Here is a 19,962-nt window from a genome sequence, read left to right as displayed (position 1 = left end):
GAGGATTTTTATTAGAGTAAAACTATTCTGTTTGGTACCGCAGGGATGAATACATGTCATTATACACATGTCAAAACCCCTAGGAGAGGGTGGCACCTGTGGCTCAGTGAGTAGGGCGCCAGCCCCATATACTGAGGGTGGCGGGTTCAAACCCAGCCCCGGCTGAACTGCAACCAAAAAATAGCTGGGCGTTGTGGTGGGCGCCTGTAGTCCCAGCTGCTCGGGAGGCTGAGGCAGGAGAATCGCAAAAGCCCAAGAGCTGGAGGTTGCTGTGAGTCCTGTGACATCATGGCACTCTACCAACGGTGGTAAAGTGAGACTCTGTCTCTACAAAAAAAAAAAACCCTGGGAGAAAAGGCAATCAAGGGTATCCACATAGGGTCAGATGAGATCAAACTTTCACTCTTCGCAGATGATATGATTGCGTACCTGGAAAACACCAGGGATTCTACTACAAAACTCTTAGAAGTGATCAAGGAATACAGCAGCGTCTCAAGTTACAAAATCAACATTCATAAATCGTTAGCCTTTATATATACTAATAATAGCAAGCTGAAAAAGCAGTTAAGGACTATATTCCATTCACAGTAGTGCCAAAGATGAAATATTTGGGAGTTTATCTAACAAAAGACGTGAAAGATCTCTATAAAGAGAACTATGAAACTCTAAGAAAAGAAAAAGCTGAAAATGTTAACAAATGGAAAAACATACCATGCTCATGGCTCCGAAGAATCAACATTGTTAAAATGTCCATATTACCCAAAGCAATATACAATTTTAATGCAATCCCTATTAAAGCTCCACTGTCATACTTTAAAGATCTTGAAAAAATATTACTTTGTTTTATATGGAATCAGAAAAAACCTCGAATAGCCAAGACATTACTCAGAAATAAAAACAAAGCAGGAGGAATCATGCTACCGGACCTCAGACTATACTATAAATCAATAGTGATGGGGCGGTGTGGCTCAGTTGGTAAGGTGCCGGCCCCATATACCGAGGATGGCGGGTTCAAACTCGGCCCCGGCCAAACTGCAACAAAAAAATAGCCGGGTCTTGTGGTGGGCACCTGTAGTCCCAGCTACTTGGGAGGCTGAAGCAGGAGAATCGCTTAAGCCCAGGAGTTGGAGGTTGCTGTGAGCTATGTGATGCCATGGCACTCTACCTAGGGCCATAAAGTGAAACTCTGTCTCTACAAAAAAAAAAAAAAAAAATCGATAGTGATCAAAACAGCATGGTACTGGTGCAAAAACAGAGAAGTAGATGTATGGAACAGAATAGAGACCCAAGAGATGAACCGGGCTACTTACCGTTATTTGATCTTTGACAAGCCAATTAAAAACATTCAGTGGGGGGGCGGTGCCTGTGGCTCAAAGGAGTGGGGCACCGGCCCCACATACCGGAGGTGGTGGGTTCAAATCCAGCCCCAGCCAAAAAAAACTGCAAAAAAAACATTCAGTGGGGAAAAGATTCCCTATTTAACAAATGGTGCTGGGTGAACTGGCTGGCAACCTGTAGAAGATGTAGAAGATTGAAACTGGACCCACACCTTTCACCATTAACTAAGATAGACTCTCACTGGATTAAAGATTTAAACTTAAGACATGAAACTATAAAAATACTAGAAGAGAGTGCAGGGAAAACTCTTGAAGAAATCGGTCTGAGCGAATATTTTATGAGGAGGACCCCCCAGGCAATTGAAGCAGCTTCAGAAATATCCTTCGGGGACCTGATCAAACTAAAAAGCTTCTGCACAGCCAAGAGCACAGTAAGTAAAGCAAGCAGACAGCCCTCAGAATGGGAGAAGATATTCGCAGGTTATGTCTCCGACAAAGGTTTAATAACCAGAATCCACAGAGAACTCAAACGTATAAGCAAGAAAAGAACAAGTGATCTTGGGACTGGGCAAGGGACTTGAAGAGAAACTGGGCAAGGGACTTGAAGAGAAACTTCTCTGAAGAAGACAGGCGCACAGCCTACAGACATATGAAAAAATGTTCATCATCCTTAATCATCAGAGAAATGCAAATCAAAACTACTTTGAGATTATCATCTAACTCCAGTAAGATTAGCCCGTATCACAAAATCCCAAGACCAGAGATGTTGGCATGGATGTGGAGAAAAGGGAACACTTCTACACTGCTGGTGGGAATGCAAATTAATACATTCCTTTTGGAAAGATGTTTGGAGAATACTTAGAGATTTAAAAATAGATCTGCTATGGCAGATCCAGCCAGTTCACCCAGCACCATTTGTTAAATAGGGAATCTTTTCCCCACTGAATGTTTTTTTTGCAGTTTTTTTTGGCTGGGGCTGGATTTGAACCCTAGAATTCCTCTACTAGGCATATACCCAGAAGACCAAAAATCACATTATAACAAAGATATTTGTACCAGAATGTTTATTGCAGCCCAATTCATAATTGCTAAGTCATGGAAAAAGCCCAAGTGCCCATCGATCCACGAATGGATTAATAAATTGTGGTATATGTACACCATGGAATATTATGCAGCCTTAAAGAAAGATGGGGACTTTACCTCTTTCATGTTTCCATGGATGGAGCTGGAACATACTCTTCTTAGTAAAGTATCTCAAGAATGGAGGAAAAATTATCCAATGTACTCAGCCCTACTATGAAACTAATTTATGGCTTTCATATGAAGGCTATAACCCAGTTATAACCTAACAATATGGGGAAGAGGGAGAGCGAGAGGAGGGAGGGGGTAGGATGGGTGGAGAGAGGGTAATTGGTGGGATTACACCTGCGGTGCATCTTGCAAGGGTGCATGTGAAACTTGGTAAATGTGGAGTATGGATGTCTTAATGCAATAACTAGGAAAATGCCAGGAAGGCTATGTTGGCCAGTGTGATGAAAATATGTCAAATGGTCTATAAAACCAGTGTATGTTGCCCCATGATCGCTTAATGTACACAGCTATGATTTGGTGATAATAATAAAAAAAAAAAACCCGTAGGAGGTACAACATTGAGAGTGAGCCTAGTGTGAACTGTAGGCTTTGGTCGACTATGATGTGTGTGCTGTGATGCAGGGTGTCGATGGTGGGGGCTGGCTGCATGTTTGTGGTTTTGGAGAAGTATGGAAACTCAGCACTTTCCGCTCCGTTTTACTGTAAACCTAAAACTGCTTTTTGAAAGTCCACTTAATGGCTCTGCACCTGTGGCTCAAGTGGCTAAGGGGCCAGCCACATACACCCGAGGTGGTGGGTTCGAATCCAGCCTGGGCCCACCAAACAACAAAGATGGCTGCAACCAAAAAATAGCCAGGTATTTTGGTCGGCGCCTGTAGTCCCAGCTACTTGGGAGGCGGAGGCAGGAGAATCGCTTGAGCCCAGGAGTTGGAGGTTACTGTGAGCTGTGATGCCACAGCTCTCTACCCAGGGTGACAGCTTAAGGCTCTGTCTCAAAAAAAAAAAAAAAGAAAGTCTATTTAAAAAAACACTCTATTTATACTAACTTTTTAAAAGGTTGATTTATGAAGGTAAAGATCTTTTTTTAACTGTAGTTTAACCCTTATTTTCATGCAATTATGTAATATGCTAATAGAATGCTCTAAACAGAAAGACTTTGATGATCAACATCAGTAAATAATTAAAATTATTCGTAAGTAGCATATCAACTACTTTATATAAATAATACCCCTAAGAACTTAAAAATCATTCTTACACTAGATAAAATATTACTTTTATAGTTATTTTTAACTATTAATTTAGTCATCTTTGACAGATAATGCAAAGCTAGACTTCAGCTCAATTCTGAATAATGACAATTTGTGAAATACAGGATTCTAAACTAACAAGATTTTATAGTATTTTACATCTTGGTTATTTTTCTGTGGTCATTCATCCTATGTGCTAATATATTACTCTGTGTTTTATTGAAAAAGTCTTTACTCCTCCTGTGAAGAAGGGAGAAGACCCTTTCCGAACAGACAACCTTCCTGAAAACCTGGGTTATACCCTCCGAATGAAAGATGGTGTGATTTATGTCTATCCTAATGAAGCAGCAGCCAGCCAAGATGAGCCCAAGCCACTTCCTTACCCAAATTTGGACACCTTCTTAGATGATATGAATTTTTTGCTTGCTTTAATTGCCCAAGGACCTGTGTAAGTGTTTAGTGAGAACTAAACTACAACCACCACTACTACTACTACTAAGTGTTTATTAAATGTTTACTACATTCAGGCCAGCGCCTGTGGCTCAGCGGCTGGGGTGCCAGCCACATACACCGGAGCTGGCGGTTCGAACCCAGCCCAGGCCTGCCGAATAACAATGACAACTACAACCATGAAATGGCCAGAAATTGTGGTGGGCACCTGTAGTCCCGGCTACTTGGGGAGGCTGAGGCAGGAGAATCACTTAAGCCCAAGAGTTTGAGGTTGCTGTGAGCTGTGACACTGTGGCACTCTACCAAGGGTGACAGCTTGAGACTCTGTCTCAAAAAAAAAAAAAAGTTTACTACCTTCAGAACTATGTTAAATCCTTCATGTACATTACTTCTTTAACCCCTCCATTGCTCTATTGGGTAGTTATTTTTATGATTACAGTTTTTATTTATTTTATTTTATTTTTTTTTGTAGAGACATAGAGTCTCACTGTACCATCCTCGGGTAGAGTGCCATGGCGTAACACAGCTCACAGCAACTTCTAACTCTTGGGCTTACGCGATTCTCTTGCCTCAGCCTCCCAAGCAGCTGGGACTACAGGCGCCCGCCACAATGCCCGGCTATTTTTTTTGTTGCAGTTTGGCCGGGGCTGGGTTTGAACCCGCCACCCTCGGCATATGGGGCCGGCGCCCTACTCACTGAGCCACAGGCCCAGAACTATGTTAAATCCTTCATGTACATTACTTCTTTAACCCCTCACATTGCTCTATTGGGTAGTTATTTTTATGATTACAGTTTTTAAATGAGCTGAGACTTTGATAAGTTAAGTAACTTGCCTAAGGTGACACAGCCAGCAGAGCTAGGATTTGAGCTCAAATCTGTTGACTCCAAAGCCAGGGCCTTTCACATTGAACAGCACTTTCTCCACTGATTTTAAAGTCCTCCCTCATGACCACGTCCAACTCCTATGAAAAGATTATGCTCTTGGGACTCAATACTTGTCAGCAGCAGAAAACTGAAAGTTTGTTTCAATAACCATTTCCTGAAGGGGAGTGGGGAGGAGGAGTGGAGGGAAGGTGATTGGTGGGACCACACCTACGGTGTATCTTACAAGGGTACATGTGAAACTTACTAAATGTAGACTATAAATGTCTTAACACAATAACTAAGAAAATGCCAGGAAGGCTATGTTAACCAGTTTGATGAAAATACTTCAACTTGTATATAAAACAAGTGCGTGGTGCCCCATGATTGCATTAATGTACACAGCTATGATTTAGTAATAAATAAATAAATAACCGTTTCCTATGTGTTACAAGGGTCCTGATAGTTTTGAAAATGTGATTGTTTTCTTCTTAAGTGTCTGGAATTTTTTTGAAATTATATAATTTTATTCTTTACAGTAAGACCTATGCCCACCGGCGCCTGAAGTTTCTCTCCTCCAAGTTCCATGTCCATGAGATGCTCAATGAGATGGACGAGTTAAAGGAGCTGAAAAACAACCCCCACCGGGATTTTTATAACTGCAGGAAGGTAACCATTTCAGAGGTAGCTTCTGGGCAAAAACAGTGATCTAATTATTTCTTGAGAAAGATAACAATAACAATTTTTTCTGATTAATCTAAGATTTCTGCAGGTTCAAAGAATTTAGTGAAAACAAATAGATTATATATAAAGGGTAAAATATCATTTCTATTGTTTTCCTCATAGGAAGATTTGTCATATTTTAACTTAAAAATCATAATTATCATCAACAACAAAAGTAACAAAAACACATGAAACATCTAAAAGTCTTATTCTAGGATTTTTTTTTTTTTTTTTTTGGCCAGGGCTGGATTTGAACACTCCACCTCCGGCATATGGGGCCAGCGCCCTACCCCTTTGAGCCACAGGCACCACTTTTATTCTAGGATTTGGAAGGTCATCCTTCTAGTCCTTTTTCTTCTACTTCCTGACTGTAAAATTCTGGAGAAAGTGATTAAATATTTTGAAGCTTCAGTATCCTCATTTGTAAAATTGAGAAATATATCTGCTCAATCCAGTGTACATGAGGATTGTGAATACCAAATAAACTAATGATTATGAAATTCAGTCAATTGGGAACTCTTTCAAGATGTGTTCTAACCATTTAAGTGATTGCAAAGAAGTGGGAATAGGAAATATATGAGCAGAGATTCAGGCTCAAATCCTCATTCAGCTAAGGGAAAATGACTTAATCTGTTAAAACTTCAGTGTATAAAATTGTAATTATTAAACTATCTACCTCAGAAATGCCATCACTGACAATGGCTTCATAATTTCAGTCCTCCTCCTCTGGGGCTAAACGCTGTGGCAGCTACTTCACTTCCAGTTGTGTTTCAAGGGTGAAGAACGGGCCTCAAAATTTTTGTGTGGATCAAACAGGGATGCTGTGATCACACTTGTAATCCCAAATACTTGGGAGGCTGAGGTGAGAGGATTTCTGGAATTGAAGACCAGCCTGGGCAATATAGTGAGACCCAGTCTCAAAAAAAATTAAATTAAACTAATTTAAAAATTTGTGTGGATGAATATTTGCATACTACAAATCTGACAAAGGGTTGATGATTAGAGTCTACACAGAACTCAAACTAATCAACAAGAAAAGAGCAAACAATCCCACTATCAGTGGGCAAGAGACATGACGTTTCTTCAGAATCTTCTCTGAAGAAGACAGATGAATGGCCAAAAAACACATGAAAAAATGTTCATTGTCCCTAATCATCAAAGAAATGCAAATCAACACCCTGAAATATCACCTAACCCCAGTGAGAATAGCCCACATCACAAAGTCTCAAAGCTGCAGATGCTGGTGTGATGTAAGAGAAGGGAACACTTTTACCCTGCTGGTGGGACTGCAAAGTAATACAGGCTCTATGGAAAGAAGCATAGAGGATCCTCAAAGAGCTAAAAGTAAACCGCCCATTTGATCCTGCAATCCCATTACTAAGTATCTATCCAGATGAAAAAAGATCATTTTACCATAAAGACATTTGCACTAGAATGTTCATCGCAGCCCAATTCATAATTGCCAAGACCTGGAAGCAACCCAAGGCCCATCAACTCATGAATGGATTAATAAGCTGTGGTATATGTATACCGTGGAATACTATGCAGCCATAAATAGACATGGAGACTTTACAACTTTTGTACTTAGCTGGATGGAGTTGAAGAACATTCTTCTTAGTAATGTAATACAAAAATAGAAAAGCAAGTATCCAATGTACTCAATAAATATGAAGCCAATAGACGAATACCTGCACCCTCACATGAGAGAAAAATACAATTAAATTCAAGCGGGAAAAAGGGGAGAGGAGAGGAGGGAGATTGGTAAGCTCTCACGTAAGGGGCCCAGGGTATACAGCACAACCCCTGGGAGAAAAGCTCAACTACAACTTGAGCTTTACCTAACAAACAATGTAACCTAATCATGTGTACCCTCATATTAACCTGAAATTTAAAAATAATTAATATGTGGATCTAATGTAGGATGTAAATCGAATGTACAGATATGCAAGAGGAGCAGGCGTAATTACCAAATCTATCCTAAATTTCACATCCCTGCATGGGCAACATCAAAATCCTAATGGGTCTTTATGGCTGGGCCGTTCCACAAGCTGTCAGCGCACATCCACATGACTTCGTTCTTTGTCCAAACACAGTGGGATTTGCAAGCACCTTTGCCTCTAACGGAGTAGCATAATTAAGGCTGATGGATGGTTTTCATTTTTCTGAATGTACAACAGGTGGACACCCATATCCATGCAGCTGCTTGCATGAACCAGAAACACCTACTGCGTTTTATTAAGAAATCTTACCAAGTTGATGCTGACAGAGTGGTCTACAGCACCAAAGAGAAGAATCTGACCCTGAAGGAGCTTTTTGCTAAATTAAAAATGCATCCCTATGACCTGACTGTTGACTCTCTGGATGTTCATGCTGTAAGTTGCAAAGACAATGTCAGTTTTACTCTAATGCTCGGAATCCCACATGTCTTTCTCCCTTCTCAGAGTCTCTTCACGTTTTTGGCTTACCATGCCGTCTGAAAACCCCACAGACACCCTGAGGGGCACTCACTGCTGGTTGTCCTGGATTCCATTCTTGGAGCCCACCCCTTCCTCTGTTATCAGGCCCCTGTTGCACTCGGCTGTTTGTTTCCTGGCTCTCTGTGTCCAGGCAGCTCGGGTAATGTTACATTTCTGTTCCTTCTTCTTGATTCAGGGACGCCAGACCTTCCAGCGTTTTGATAAATTCAATGATAAATACAATCCTGTAGGAGCGAGTGAACTACGGGACCTGTACTTGAAGACAGACAATCACATTAATGGGGAATATTTTGCCACTATCATCAAGGTGAGGACGAATGGATCAGACCTGTGGTGCCTGGCATGGTTCTTGAGGAGAAGGGGGAAGAGAATGGCAGAGGGAAGGAAGGAAAAAAGGGAATGGTGGAAGGGGATGAAGAAAAGAAGGGAAAAAAGAAAAAGGAAGCAGGGAGGAGGAGGGAGGGAGGAAGGAAGGAAGGAAACTATCCCTGGGGTCAAACACTATGCAAATGAATATAGGAATTTGTTCTGAAATATCTACTGTAGTGATTTTTAAAGATGTGTATTCCCGCCTGTGGTCCCAGCTACTCGGGAGGCTGAGGCAAGAGAATCGCTTAAGCCCAGGAGTTGGAGGTTGCTGTGAGCTGTGTGAGGCCACGGCACTCTACCGAGGGCCATAAAGTGAGACTCTGTCTCTAAAAAAAAAAAAAAAAAAAAAAAAAGATGTGTATTCCTACAGTAGAGAAATTAGAGTTGTGGTTTTGGAACTGAATAAGGACTGGGCTCTTTCAGGCTTTGGGGATTTTAAGTTCAGGCAGGGTTAGGATAGGAATCCACTCTCATCTTTATGGTGCTTGAGCATTAGGAAGCAGGAATAGCAGGTGAACTCGGGAGATTTGTGTTTGAGGAGGTAGACAGAACGTGAAAAGCTGAATTTCTTTTCCAGGCGCCTTGGATAGCCTCATCCTCATCACCCTCCTTCTGACTTTTGCACTTTCTAGTCTCCATTATGTTCAATCTTTTATCTCCACCAGATTCTCAACTCTCAGCTCTCCTCTGCTTCCTTTCGTATTCCTCAGGTCTTCTCAGTACCTATCTCCGGTCCCTTGGGTTTCAACCCCTGAGGGACTTGTGGGAATTCCTGGCCTAGACTCTGCTCTTGGCTTTGCAGGAGGTAGGTACAGACCTGGTGGAGGCCAAGTACCAGCACGCCGAGCCCCGCCTGTCCATCTATGGCCGCAGTCCTGATGAGTGGAGCAAACTCTCCTCCTGGTTCGTCACCAACCGCATCCACTGCCCCAACATGACGTGGATGATCCAGGTCCCCAGAATCTAGTACGTACCAGCCTATTGGAAACCCCACAGCCTGCATTTGTCTCACCCGCCTCACGTCTCCTGCGTGAACGAGGAACGTGCAGCTCACCTGGCCAGAAATCAACTTTGGTGAAGCAGCACTTGGCACCAGGTCCTGCGTGCTTGGTTTTGCCTCCTGAGTGTGGCACTCTTGACTACACATGGGAGTTAGCAACATCATTTCAGTTCAGTTTTATAACCAGAGAAGGCATTTTTGGTTTTTAAAACCCAGGGCTTTATGAAGATCACAAGTAGTTATTGAGAATGATTAAAGCTAGGGTAGAGTAAGAACTGCACACATTTTAGCAAAGCTTTTCCCTCTCCTGGTATTCTCAGTGCCATTCTTTCGTTCCTGTGCTCTGCTATACTGGGATGTAGCTCTCTGGTGTCATAGCAGAACCTTTGCTACTGTCTGCTGACTATCACACCTGTAAGTGCTCAAGTTGTCCGTAACCAATGACAGTCTCACTCAGTCGCCCTGGGTAGAGTGCCTCTGTGCCACTCTGTGGCATCATAGCTCACAGCAACCTCTAATTCTTTTTATTTTTTTTTTGCATTCAGTAGTTTTTTTTTTTATTAAATCATAGCTGTGTATATTTATGCAATTGTGGGGTACAATGAGCTGGTTTTGTACACAATTTGAAATATTTTCATCAAACTGGTTAACCTAGCCTTCACAGCAACAACCTCTAATTCTTGGTCTCAAGGGATCCTCTTGCCTCAGCCTCCAGAGTAGCTGGGACTACCGGCACTTGCCAAAACGCCCAGCTAGTTTTTCCATTTTTAGTAGAAATGGGATCTCTCTCTTGCTCAGGCTGGTCTTGAACTCCTGAGCTCAGGTGATCCACCCACCTCGGCCTCCCAGAGTGCTGAGATTACAGGCATGAGCCACCGCGCCTGGCCCATAATCAATGAGTATTTGTCAGTGGTATTGCTGAAGAAGTCTTGTCCCTTTCATACCAGCTGCCATCACTCATTGCCTTCCTGGAGGCTTCTCTGTTGATTTGTTCAGTATCAGTGACCCCTTATCTAACCTAGGTGTTTATACATGTAGATATTCCCTGCCACTTGCATCTGTGTTCTGTGTGCCTTGTGGCAATGCAAGAGTTTTATACTGTTTCCATAGCTAAAAAAGTAAGTTTCTAACAGGAATAATATTTCCTGTCTAATGCCATCAGGGCAAAGAGGCAGTAAAGTGTGGCCGTTGGGAGAATAAACCCCAGACCCAGACTGGCAGTGCTTGAATCCTGTCTCTACTACTAGTTGCTGTGTGACCGGGGGCAAAATACATCATCTCTCTTTATCTTCGTTTCATCAGCTCTAAAACAGGGTTAAAAAGCCAGCTAACTTGATGAGTTGTAATAAAGATTAAGACAGCTACTATTTCTGGCCACTTATAAGAGTAGCTGGCATATATTAAGTGCTATATAAGAGTTTGTTAAATTGCCCCAGCTACAGAATATCAAAGGTGGATCAGTGCCGGTAGCTCAAGCAGCTAGGACGCTAGCCATATACACCAGAGCTGGTGGGTTCGAATCCAGCCTAGGCCTGCCAAACAACAATGACAATTACAACCAAAAAATAGCTGGGTGTGGGCAGCGCCTGTGGCTCAGTCGGTAGGGCGGCAGCCCCATATACCGAGGGTGGCGGGTTCAAACCCGGCCCCAGCCAAACTGCAACCAAAAAATAGCCGGGCGTTGTGGCGGGCGCCTGTAGTCCCAGCTACTCGGGAGGCTGAGGCAAGAGAATCGCTTAAGCCCAGGAGTTGGAGGTTGCTGTGAGCTGTGTGAGGCCACGGCACTCTACCAAGGGCCATAAAGTGAGACTCTGCCTCTACAAAAAAAAAAAAAAATAGCTGGGTGTTGTGGTAGGCACCTGTAATCCCAGCTACTTGGGAGGCTGAGGCAAGAGAATTGCTTAAGTCCAACAGTTTGAGGTTGCTGTGAGTTGGGACACAATGGCACTCTATCCAGGGTGACAGCTTGAGACTCTGTCTCAAAAAAAAAAAAAAGAATATCAGAAGTATTCTTTGTTGTTGTTCAGACAGAGTCTCACTCTGTAGCCCTGGGTAGAATGTCATAGCATCACACCTCATAGTAACCTCAAACTCTTGAGCTCAAGTGATCCTCTTGGCTCAGCCTCCCAAATCATTGGGGCTACAGGTGTCCACCATAACCCTAGACCATTTTTTAGAGGCAGGTCTTGCTCTTGCTGAGGGTGGTATTGGACTCCTGACCTCAAGCAATCTACCCACCTCAACCTTCCAGAGGATTACAGGTAACCTGAGCCACTGCGCCGGCCCATACCCAACTATTTTTTATCTTATTATTTTATTTATTCTTTTTTTTTTTTTTTTTTTTTGCAGTTTTAGGCAAGGGCTGGGTTTGAACCCGCCACCTCCGGCATATGGGGTCAGCGCCCTACTCCTTTGAGCCACAGGCGCCACCCCACCCCCACCCCCGCCTATTTTTTAGAGACAGGATCTCGCTCTTGCTCAGGGTCATCTTGAACTCCTGTGCTCAGGCAATCCACTCACTTTGGCCTCCCAGAGTGCTAGGAATACAGGCCTGATCCCCCTGTGCCCAGCTAATCAGAGGTATTCTTGAAACCATTTCATGCTCACTATCTTGTACACCACCCACATATATTAATCTTTAAACCTTTTATAGCATAATCACTATATTCTTCATTCTCTATTTCAGTGGTTCTCAACCTTCCTAAAGCTGCGACCTTTTAATACAGTTCCTCATGTTGTTGTGACCCCCAACCATAAAATTATTTTCATTGCTACTTCATAACTGTAATTTTGCTACTGTTATGAATCGTAATGTAAATATCTGATATGCAGGATGGTCTCAGGTGACCCCTGTGAAAGGGTTGTTTGACCCTCAAAGGGGTTGAGACCCACAGGTTGAGAACCGCTGCTCTATCTGAACTTGTCTGTGAAGGTTTAATTTTCTTACCACAGAGGTTTGTAGAAGAGGTAGGGCTTGTTGTCCACCAATAAATGCATAACTCTTACGTCCAACCCCAAGTGAATCTCTCATTATGGGTAATCAAGAAGAGTGTGTAAGAGTGGACCTGGAATGGACACTCTGATTCCCTCATACTGAGGATAACAGTTTTAAAAATCTTCCTTTCTTTCTTAATTCTCTTCACTCTTGCCTTTAGTGATGTGTTCCGATCCAAGAATTTCCTTCCACACTTCGGAAAGATGCTAGAGAATGTTTTCATGCCAGTGTTTGAGGCCACCGTCAACCCCCAGGCTCACCCCGACCTCAGTGTCTTCCTCAAGCATGTAAGCATGACCTTGTAGGCCCTAATGCTTCTGCTCAGGAACCAGCTTTCCTACCCGGCCATAACTAACTCATGGTGCTCATCTCCTTACATTTGGTCCTTGGCTTTGGACCTGAAAGCTTACCTGAGGACTGGGACCCTGCAGCTGGACTGAACCCGCCCCATGGTTCACTCTTCCCGACAGATCACCGGCTTTGACAGTGTGGACGATGAGTCCAAACACAGTGGCCACATGTTCTCTTCCAAGAGCCCCAAACCTCAGGAGTGGATAATGGAAAATAATCCGTCTTACACTTACTATGCCTACTACATGTATGCAAATATCATGGTGCTCAACAACCTGAGGAAGTAAGTAGAAAAGGACTAGCACTAGCAGCAGAGGCTCCGTTGGTGACGGCTCTCTCCCCACACATGGGCACTCAGTGCAGTCAGGGGCCTCTGTGCATTACTGGGATGCTGCCAATGGGCCAAAGTCAGAAATATCTCTTAACTTTTCCTTCAGTTTATTTATTTAGGGTAGGAATTGACAATTTGGTGCCTTCAGTGAATTTCAGAGTTCTTTTTTTTTTTGAGGTTAGGAATTTACACTAGCCATGATGCAAATTATAAAACTCTATACATTTTACTCTTCTCGCTATATTTGTGTAAAGAAGAAATACAAGAGGGTTACACCGGGTTTTCTGGAAAAATTTCCCCTTTAAAGTATGAATAGAAGAAATAATGAAGCCGGGTGCAGTGGCTCATGCCCGTGATCCTAGCACTCTGGGAGTCCAAGGTGGGTGGATTGCCTGAGCTCAGGAATTCAAGACGAACCTGAACAAGAGCAAGACCCCTTTCTATTAAAAACAGAAAAACTAGCAGGGCATTGTGGCTTACGCCTATAGTCCCAGCTACTCTGGAGGCTGAGGCAAGAGGATTGATTGAACTCAAGAGTTTGAAGTTGCTGTGAGCTATGATGCCATGATATTCTACCCAGGGTGACAGAGTGAGACTCTGCCTCCAATAAAAGAAAGAAAGAAAGAATGAGATGATGATATTGGTAAATTCCTGTTGAGACTGATTGTATTGCTCTTCAAGTCAGTTCTTCACTGATTTGCCTCTTTAGCTTCATATCCTCTGCTGCCTCTTTTTTTAAAGGTTATATTTAGGAAGAATTAAAATTATGATTTGGGATTGTCAGTTTTGCTGCATCCTTTGGAGGGCTTATTCCCTTCTGGACTGTTAATTTTTCTACTGAATTTTCTTGTAAATCAATCTGTGCCCAGAAACTGCAATTCCTATAAGCAGTTCCATTTCCCTAGGGAACGAGGCATGAATACGTTTCTGTTCCGACCTCACTGTGGGGAAGCTGGAGCCCTCACTCATCTCATGACAGCCTTCATGATAGCAGATAATATCTCTCACGGCCTGAATTTAAAAAATGTAAGTTGGAGGCACTCTTCTTATTAAATTTTATATTGGAGCTAGATGAATTCTTTTTCCCCTTAGCATCCTATCATAAGTCATTATCAACACTTGGATCAAATTCAAGTAGAGCACAAAAGATTTTTAAGATTATTTAGTGCAGTCCATTTTACAGAGAGAAGTAAAGGATTTTCTCAAGATTACCTAGTTAGTTGCTGGCAGAGATGAATTAATGCAGAGCTCCTAGGTTTCAGTTTTGAATTCTGACAAGGAATAATTCAGAGATGGCTTGGCTTACCTTAAGCTAGTTTTCGTCAGATGTCTTGTTAGAGCATGCTTTAAAATGCCTCTTGTGAGAGTCAGAACTTTCTTGCAGGATGAAAAAGGAATGGTTCAAAGTGAAGTTTTATTGCCTGAGACAGACATCTAAGTTAGGCAATTAAAGGTCAATTTCGTTTGAGTCAACGTTTCCAAAAATTGATGATCTTAGGGGCTGGGCATGGTGGCTCACACTGGTAATCGCAGCACTCTGGGTGGATTACCTGAGCTCACAGGTTCGAGATCAGTCTGAGACAGAGCAAGACCCCATCTCTAAAAATAGCTGGGTGTTGTGATGGGCACCTGTAGTCCCAGCTACTCAGAAGGCTAAGGCAAGAGAATCTCTTGAGCCCAAGAGTTTGAGGTTGCTATGAGCTATGATACCACGGCACTCTACCAAGGGCGACAAAGTGAAACTCTGTCTCAAAAAAAAAGAAAGAAAGAAAAGAAAATTGATGATCTTAAATGTAGTTATCCTAAATAGTATTTACAGACTTCCATTGAAAATTTACCATTCTTCTTTATTAGACTATTTAAAAAGCAGGTGATAATCTTGTTGAAAGCTTGAGGTAGGCCATGAGATTTTTTTTTGTGTGGTTTTTGGCAGGGGCTGGGTTTGAACCCGCCACCTCCAGCATATGGGACCAGTGCGCTACTCCTTGAGGCACAGGCACCGCCTGTGGGCCATGAGATTTTAATGTTTCTAGTTTGTATCCATTTCTCAACATACTTATGTTTTTTTTTCATTTTTCTTTTTCAGACTCCTGTGTTACAATATTTGTTTTTCTTAGCCCAGATTCCTATTGCCATGTCACCGTTAAGTAACAACAGCCTCTTTCTAGAGTATGCCAAAAATCCTTTTCTAGATTTCCTCCAGAAAGGACTAATGATCTCACTGTCTACAGATGACCCCATGCAATTCCACTTCACCAAGGTACTGGTAATCCAAATGCATTTTGCTGGACTGTTGTTACTACCCAGAATTTAAAAGTCAAACACAGGCCTTGTGTTTTCTTTTGGTGAAGTAACACATTGTTTCTTTTATTAACATGTCCTTTTTTTTTTTTTTTTTTTGCCTCTTTTAAACAAATAATTGCAGGAGCCTCTGATGGAAGAATATGCCATTGCTGCCCAGGTCTTCAAGTTGAGCACCTGTGATATGTGTGAAGTGGCAAGGAACAGCATTTTGCAGTGTGGAATTTCTCATGAGGTAGACGTGTGTTGACCTTTGGAATATAGTGCCTAGTAACTTGAATACTGAAAAATTAGTTGGGGAAACATATATGGAAGAGTTGTATCACAAATCATATGCAGTTACTTAGACAGGAAATAGATAAGATTATTCTCTCTCTCTGGCGATACCTTTTGGGTAAGGGAAATAAAATACACTTGATTTCTCAACAGACTGTAAACAATGAAGCACTAGATAAGTGTTTTGAATTTTTTTTTCTTTTGCAGTGCTAAGGAAAAAGTTTTTATGGAATATGCAATTATTGTCTATAACCAGGGTAAAAAGCAACAACAATCATTCTGCTTCCTTTTGTCTTATAGGAGAAAGTAAAGTTTCTGGGTGAAAATTACCTTGAGGAAGGCCCTGCTGGAAATGATATCCGGAGGACAAATGTAGCCCAAATTCGCATGGCCTATCGCTATGAAACTTGGTGTTATGAACTCAATTTAATTGCTGAGGGCCTTAAATCAATAGAATAAAATAAATAAATAAAATAATAATATGGATGCAATTTTCTTTCTTTTTTTTTTTTTTTGTAGAGACAGAGTTTCACTGTACCGCCCTCGAGTAGAGTGCCGTGGCGTCACATGGCTCACAGCACCTCTAACTCTTGGGCTTACGCGATTCTCTTGCCTCAGCCTCCCGAGCAGCTGGGACTACAGGCGCCCGCCACAACGCCCGGCTATTTTTCTGTTGCAGTTTGGCCGGGGCTGGGTCCGAACCTGCCACCCTCGGCATCTGGGGCTGGCACCCTACTCACTGAGCCACAGGCGCCGCCCTATGGATGAATTTTCATTGTGGAGTTTGAACAATGGTTTCTAGTTACTGAGTTCCTATTATAAACTAAGGATTGTATTAGATGTCCCACTGACCGTATTTCATTTACTCCTTTTCACAACCTTTATAAAGTAGATATTATTATCTCCATTTGGGGGACAATTAGTAAAAAGGAGTTAGTAAAGTTAATAACCTGCACAAGAATATACCTGGTGAAGGGTACCAGTGAGGACCTAGATTTGTCTGACTGCAGAGTCTTCTTGACTTTCAAGCAAAAAAGTTATTGAAGTTGGGCAAAATATAAGCAAATGACTTGTTGCTGGTCAAGTACAGACTGTTGGTTTATAAAACAAAATTTTCTTAAGGCGCTTAGAACCATTTAAAAGTCCCTTAAGATGGGTGCTGCAGCTTCCTCCTGTAATCCTAGCTACTCTGGAGGCTGAGATGGGAGGATCGGGTAAGCCTTCCAGGATACAGTGAGGTATGGTCATGCCACCACACTCCAGCCTGGGCAACAGAGAACCCTGTCTCTTAAAAAATAATAATTAACTTTTAAATTAAAAAAAAAATAAGTAAAAATATTCTGACAAGGTACAAGTGAATAGTGGCTTTCTTAGACAAAATCAAAGCAGGTGTACCTCAATATAGAAAATCAGTACTTGTGAGTTATTATATTCAGGGATAATTTTTTTTTTTTTGGAGACTGAGCCTCAAGCTGTCACCCTGGGTAGAGTGCCATGGCATCACAGTTCACAGCAATCACCAACACCTGGGCTTAAGCGGTTCTCTTGCCTCAGCCTCCCAAGCAGCTGGGACTACAGGTGCCCACCACAGCGTTTGGCCATTTTTTGGTTGCAGTTGTCATTATTGTTTGGTGGGCCGGGGCTGGATTTGAACCCGCCAGCTCAAGGTGTATGTGGCTGGCGCCTTAGCAGCTTGAGCCACAGGCGCCCAGCCTATATTCAGGGATAATTTATCTTACAAAAGATTCTTAGCTTTAAGGATGTAATTAACAATGAGGTTATGGTGAGCTGTAGTGGTACAGTTTAATGATTTTGCTTACTCAAGTAAAATATACATGGAAATTTTTTTTATTAAATCATAGCTGTGTACATTAATGCAATCATGGGGTGCTGGTTTTATCTACATTTTGAAATATTTTCATCAAATTGGTTAACATAGCCTTCATGGCATTTTCTTAGTTATTGCGTTAAGACATTTATATTCTACATTTAGTAAATTTCACATGTACCCTTGTAAGACGCACTGTAGGTGTGTAATCGGTGGGACTATAGGTGGAACTTTTAAAAAATAATGGCTTAAAATCAGGTGGAATTCCAATTAGTTACACTTCTACACATACAACAACTATGTTGCCATCTAGTGGCTGAGTTGATACTTCATTTAACTCAAACAATTACTGATCAAACACCTAGTATCAGGTACTTATTCTAAACACCAAAGATAATAAAGAATAAGATTTTATTCTGACCCTTGAGTTGTTCACGCCATGAAATTACAGAGTATGTGGCTACATATGTAAAAAATATAAGTTTGTGAAACATCTCAGAAAGTAATGACGTTTCAAAAGGAAAAAATTAAAAGCAAATTCAGGCATGTTTCCACATTCTGTATGGGTAGCCATAAGCATAGGCGTAACTCTCATGGCTTGTTTGTACTAGCCCAGGTGTAAGAATTCCCTTCCTGGTTTCTGAAGTTGAAGTTTTTCTTGCTGAGTATTTGTAAGTCCTAGAGGACCTGATTTTATTTTACCTTGGCCTACCTGTCATTGATATAATACATATTATTAAAGTAAACATGCTATTCTCAGACTTAAAAGGACATACATTATGTATGCCTCCATCTTACCCATGAGAAGGCAGTAGAATACATACATATGAATCTCTTTAGGACATCTATTTACAGCCCATGACAGATTTGGTTTCATATTTGGTTCCCAGAATTTAATCTGCCTTATTTTATTTGAATGCAAAATTAAAAAAATAAATTTCTAAATACATTAGAAAAGGATTTGTTGTATTTTTGTTGGGGGAACCCATGAAGATTAGTGTTCAAAATTTACTACAAACAATATTCACACTTACTTCTTCATTGGGACATGATTTCTTTTTTAAGTCTTGTCTTTCATTTTTTTCCTCCATCATAGAATGTAATTCCTGTTTTGTTGTCTACAAGTCATGGTTTCACAACCATTTGGGATATGCTGCCTGTATTGTTTTGGTTAAGTTGGCCTGTGACAGTCATCTGTGATGTGTAACCAAACACCTCTCCTTCTGGAGGTCTTCTATTTTGGTACCTCTATGTGAACAAATGTGGGAAGAGTTTGGTCACCAGAGCCAAGAAGCCCGGGTGGGGTGGGGGTGGGGGTGGGTAGAATGGGGCGGGGTGGTGGGGTGGGGTGGGGTGGCTAGTCAGTGCTTGGCAAACAGGCTCAACTCATGCTCATCTCCCAGCCCTAGTGAAACTGTGCTACTTCTTGTAGCAGGCACAGCGCCACGCACACACTCAGGCAGCAGAGTGTTGCAGGCGGAAGGCTCATGCCTGTGTGTCTCAGCAGGGCGTGGGGCCGACCTCAGGCACTGGGAGTATCCAGGCACCCTTGCTCTGAGATACCAAGCCTGAGGTGCTAGGGGAGTTATTTGCATCTCTTTACTTTTCAAGTTGGCACCATATTGCAATTGCCGGAGAAATGTGTTCTGTTTGAGCTCAGCTAGTGAAACGGTGCCGCTGCTTCACAGGAGCGGGCAGGTCTTCCGAGCCCTGTGGCAGACGACGGATCTACGGCTCCCTTGGGTGAGGTGCCATTTGGATTCTTTGATTAAACGAGGCTTCATCTTGCTGGGTAGTTGTGAAGCGTCAACCGTCTCGTAAAGTTCAGGTCCGTCGCCGTGCGGCCTGACTGACCGTGGGCGCGGAGAAGGCCACGGAGCTTGGCCTCCAGGCGTCAGCAGTACGGCGCGTCGCGGCGACCAGGTCCGGGGCAAGGTTCTGGCCCGAGCGCAGACCCGAGGTGCCGAGGTTCCCCTCGCGACGGCCCGGGGCGGTGCCGAGGGCGGGCCGAGCGTGAATGGTGGGAACAGGAGCCAGTAAGGACCCGGCCTGGGCGGACCTGGGCGGGGCCTTCAGCCGGCCTGCGGGGGCGGGACCGAGGCGGCCCGAGGGGGCCCCGGGAGACCCACAGCTCCGGGGAGAGGACGAGAACTTCGCAGCCCAGCCGCGGAGATAGCGTCCGGACGTTGGCAGGTAGGCGCGGGACGATCCGGGGCGGGGTCTGAGGCCGCAGGGTCTGCCGCTGCTCGGGGTTGTTGGCGTCGCCTGCTGGGCGTCGGGCGCGGAGCTGCGGCGCCGTCCCGGGAGCCGCGGGGCCCGGCTG

General features: G+C 43.0%; 2 protein-coding genes across 11 annotated transcripts in view; both read left to right on the top strand.

Moving 5' to 3' along the window:
* Positions 1–16,293, top strand: part of AMPD1 (adenosine monophosphate deaminase 1) — a 35,929-nt gene extending 19,636 nt beyond the window's left edge. For all 3 annotated transcript variants that reach the window (XM_053592567.1, XM_053592568.1, XM_053592566.1), the window contains 11 exons: positions 3,905–4,124; positions 5,528–5,657; positions 7,889–8,083; positions 8,364–8,495; positions 9,360–9,523; positions 12,713–12,839; positions 13,023–13,186; positions 14,140–14,260; positions 15,321–15,494; positions 15,660–15,770; positions 16,112–16,293. In XM_053592567.1, the coding sequence (XP_053448542.1) occupies positions 3,905–4,124; positions 5,528–5,657; positions 7,889–8,083; positions 8,364–8,495; positions 9,360–9,523; positions 12,713–12,839; positions 13,023–13,186; positions 14,140–14,260; positions 15,321–15,494; positions 15,660–15,770; positions 16,112–16,270 (1,697 nt within the window). In that variant the 3' untranslated portion in view covers positions 16,271–16,293. The remainder of the gene's footprint in view (positions 1–3,904; positions 4,125–5,527; positions 5,658–7,888; positions 8,084–8,363; positions 8,496–9,359; positions 9,524–12,712; positions 12,840–13,022; positions 13,187–14,139; positions 14,261–15,320; positions 15,495–15,659; positions 15,771–16,111) is intronic.
* Positions 16,294–19,121: 2,828 nt separating this feature from the next.
* DENND2C (DENN domain containing 2C) overlaps positions 19,122–19,962 on the top strand; it is a 98,395-nt gene continuing 97,554 nt past the window's right edge. For 6 of the 8 annotated variants that reach the window (XM_053590511.1, XM_053590510.1, XM_053590513.1 and 3 more), the window contains exons 1-2: positions 19,122–19,382; positions 19,463–19,832. The gene's annotated coding sequence lies outside the window, so the exon portion shown is untranslated. Of the gene's footprint in view, positions 19,383–19,462; positions 19,833–19,962 lie in introns of those variants that run through there. The other 2 variants (XM_053590516.1, XM_053590514.1) reach the window with 2 other exon arrangements.

The sequence above is a fragment of the Nycticebus coucang genome, chromosome 5 (genome assembly GCF_027406575.1).
Source record: "Nycticebus coucang isolate mNycCou1 chromosome 5, mNycCou1.pri, whole genome shotgun sequence".
NCBI lineage: Eukaryota > Metazoa > Chordata > Mammalia > Primates > Lorisidae > Nycticebus > Nycticebus coucang.
The sequence above is the reverse complement of the archived record's forward strand: the minus strand, read 5'-3'. Positions and strand labels throughout refer to the sequence as shown.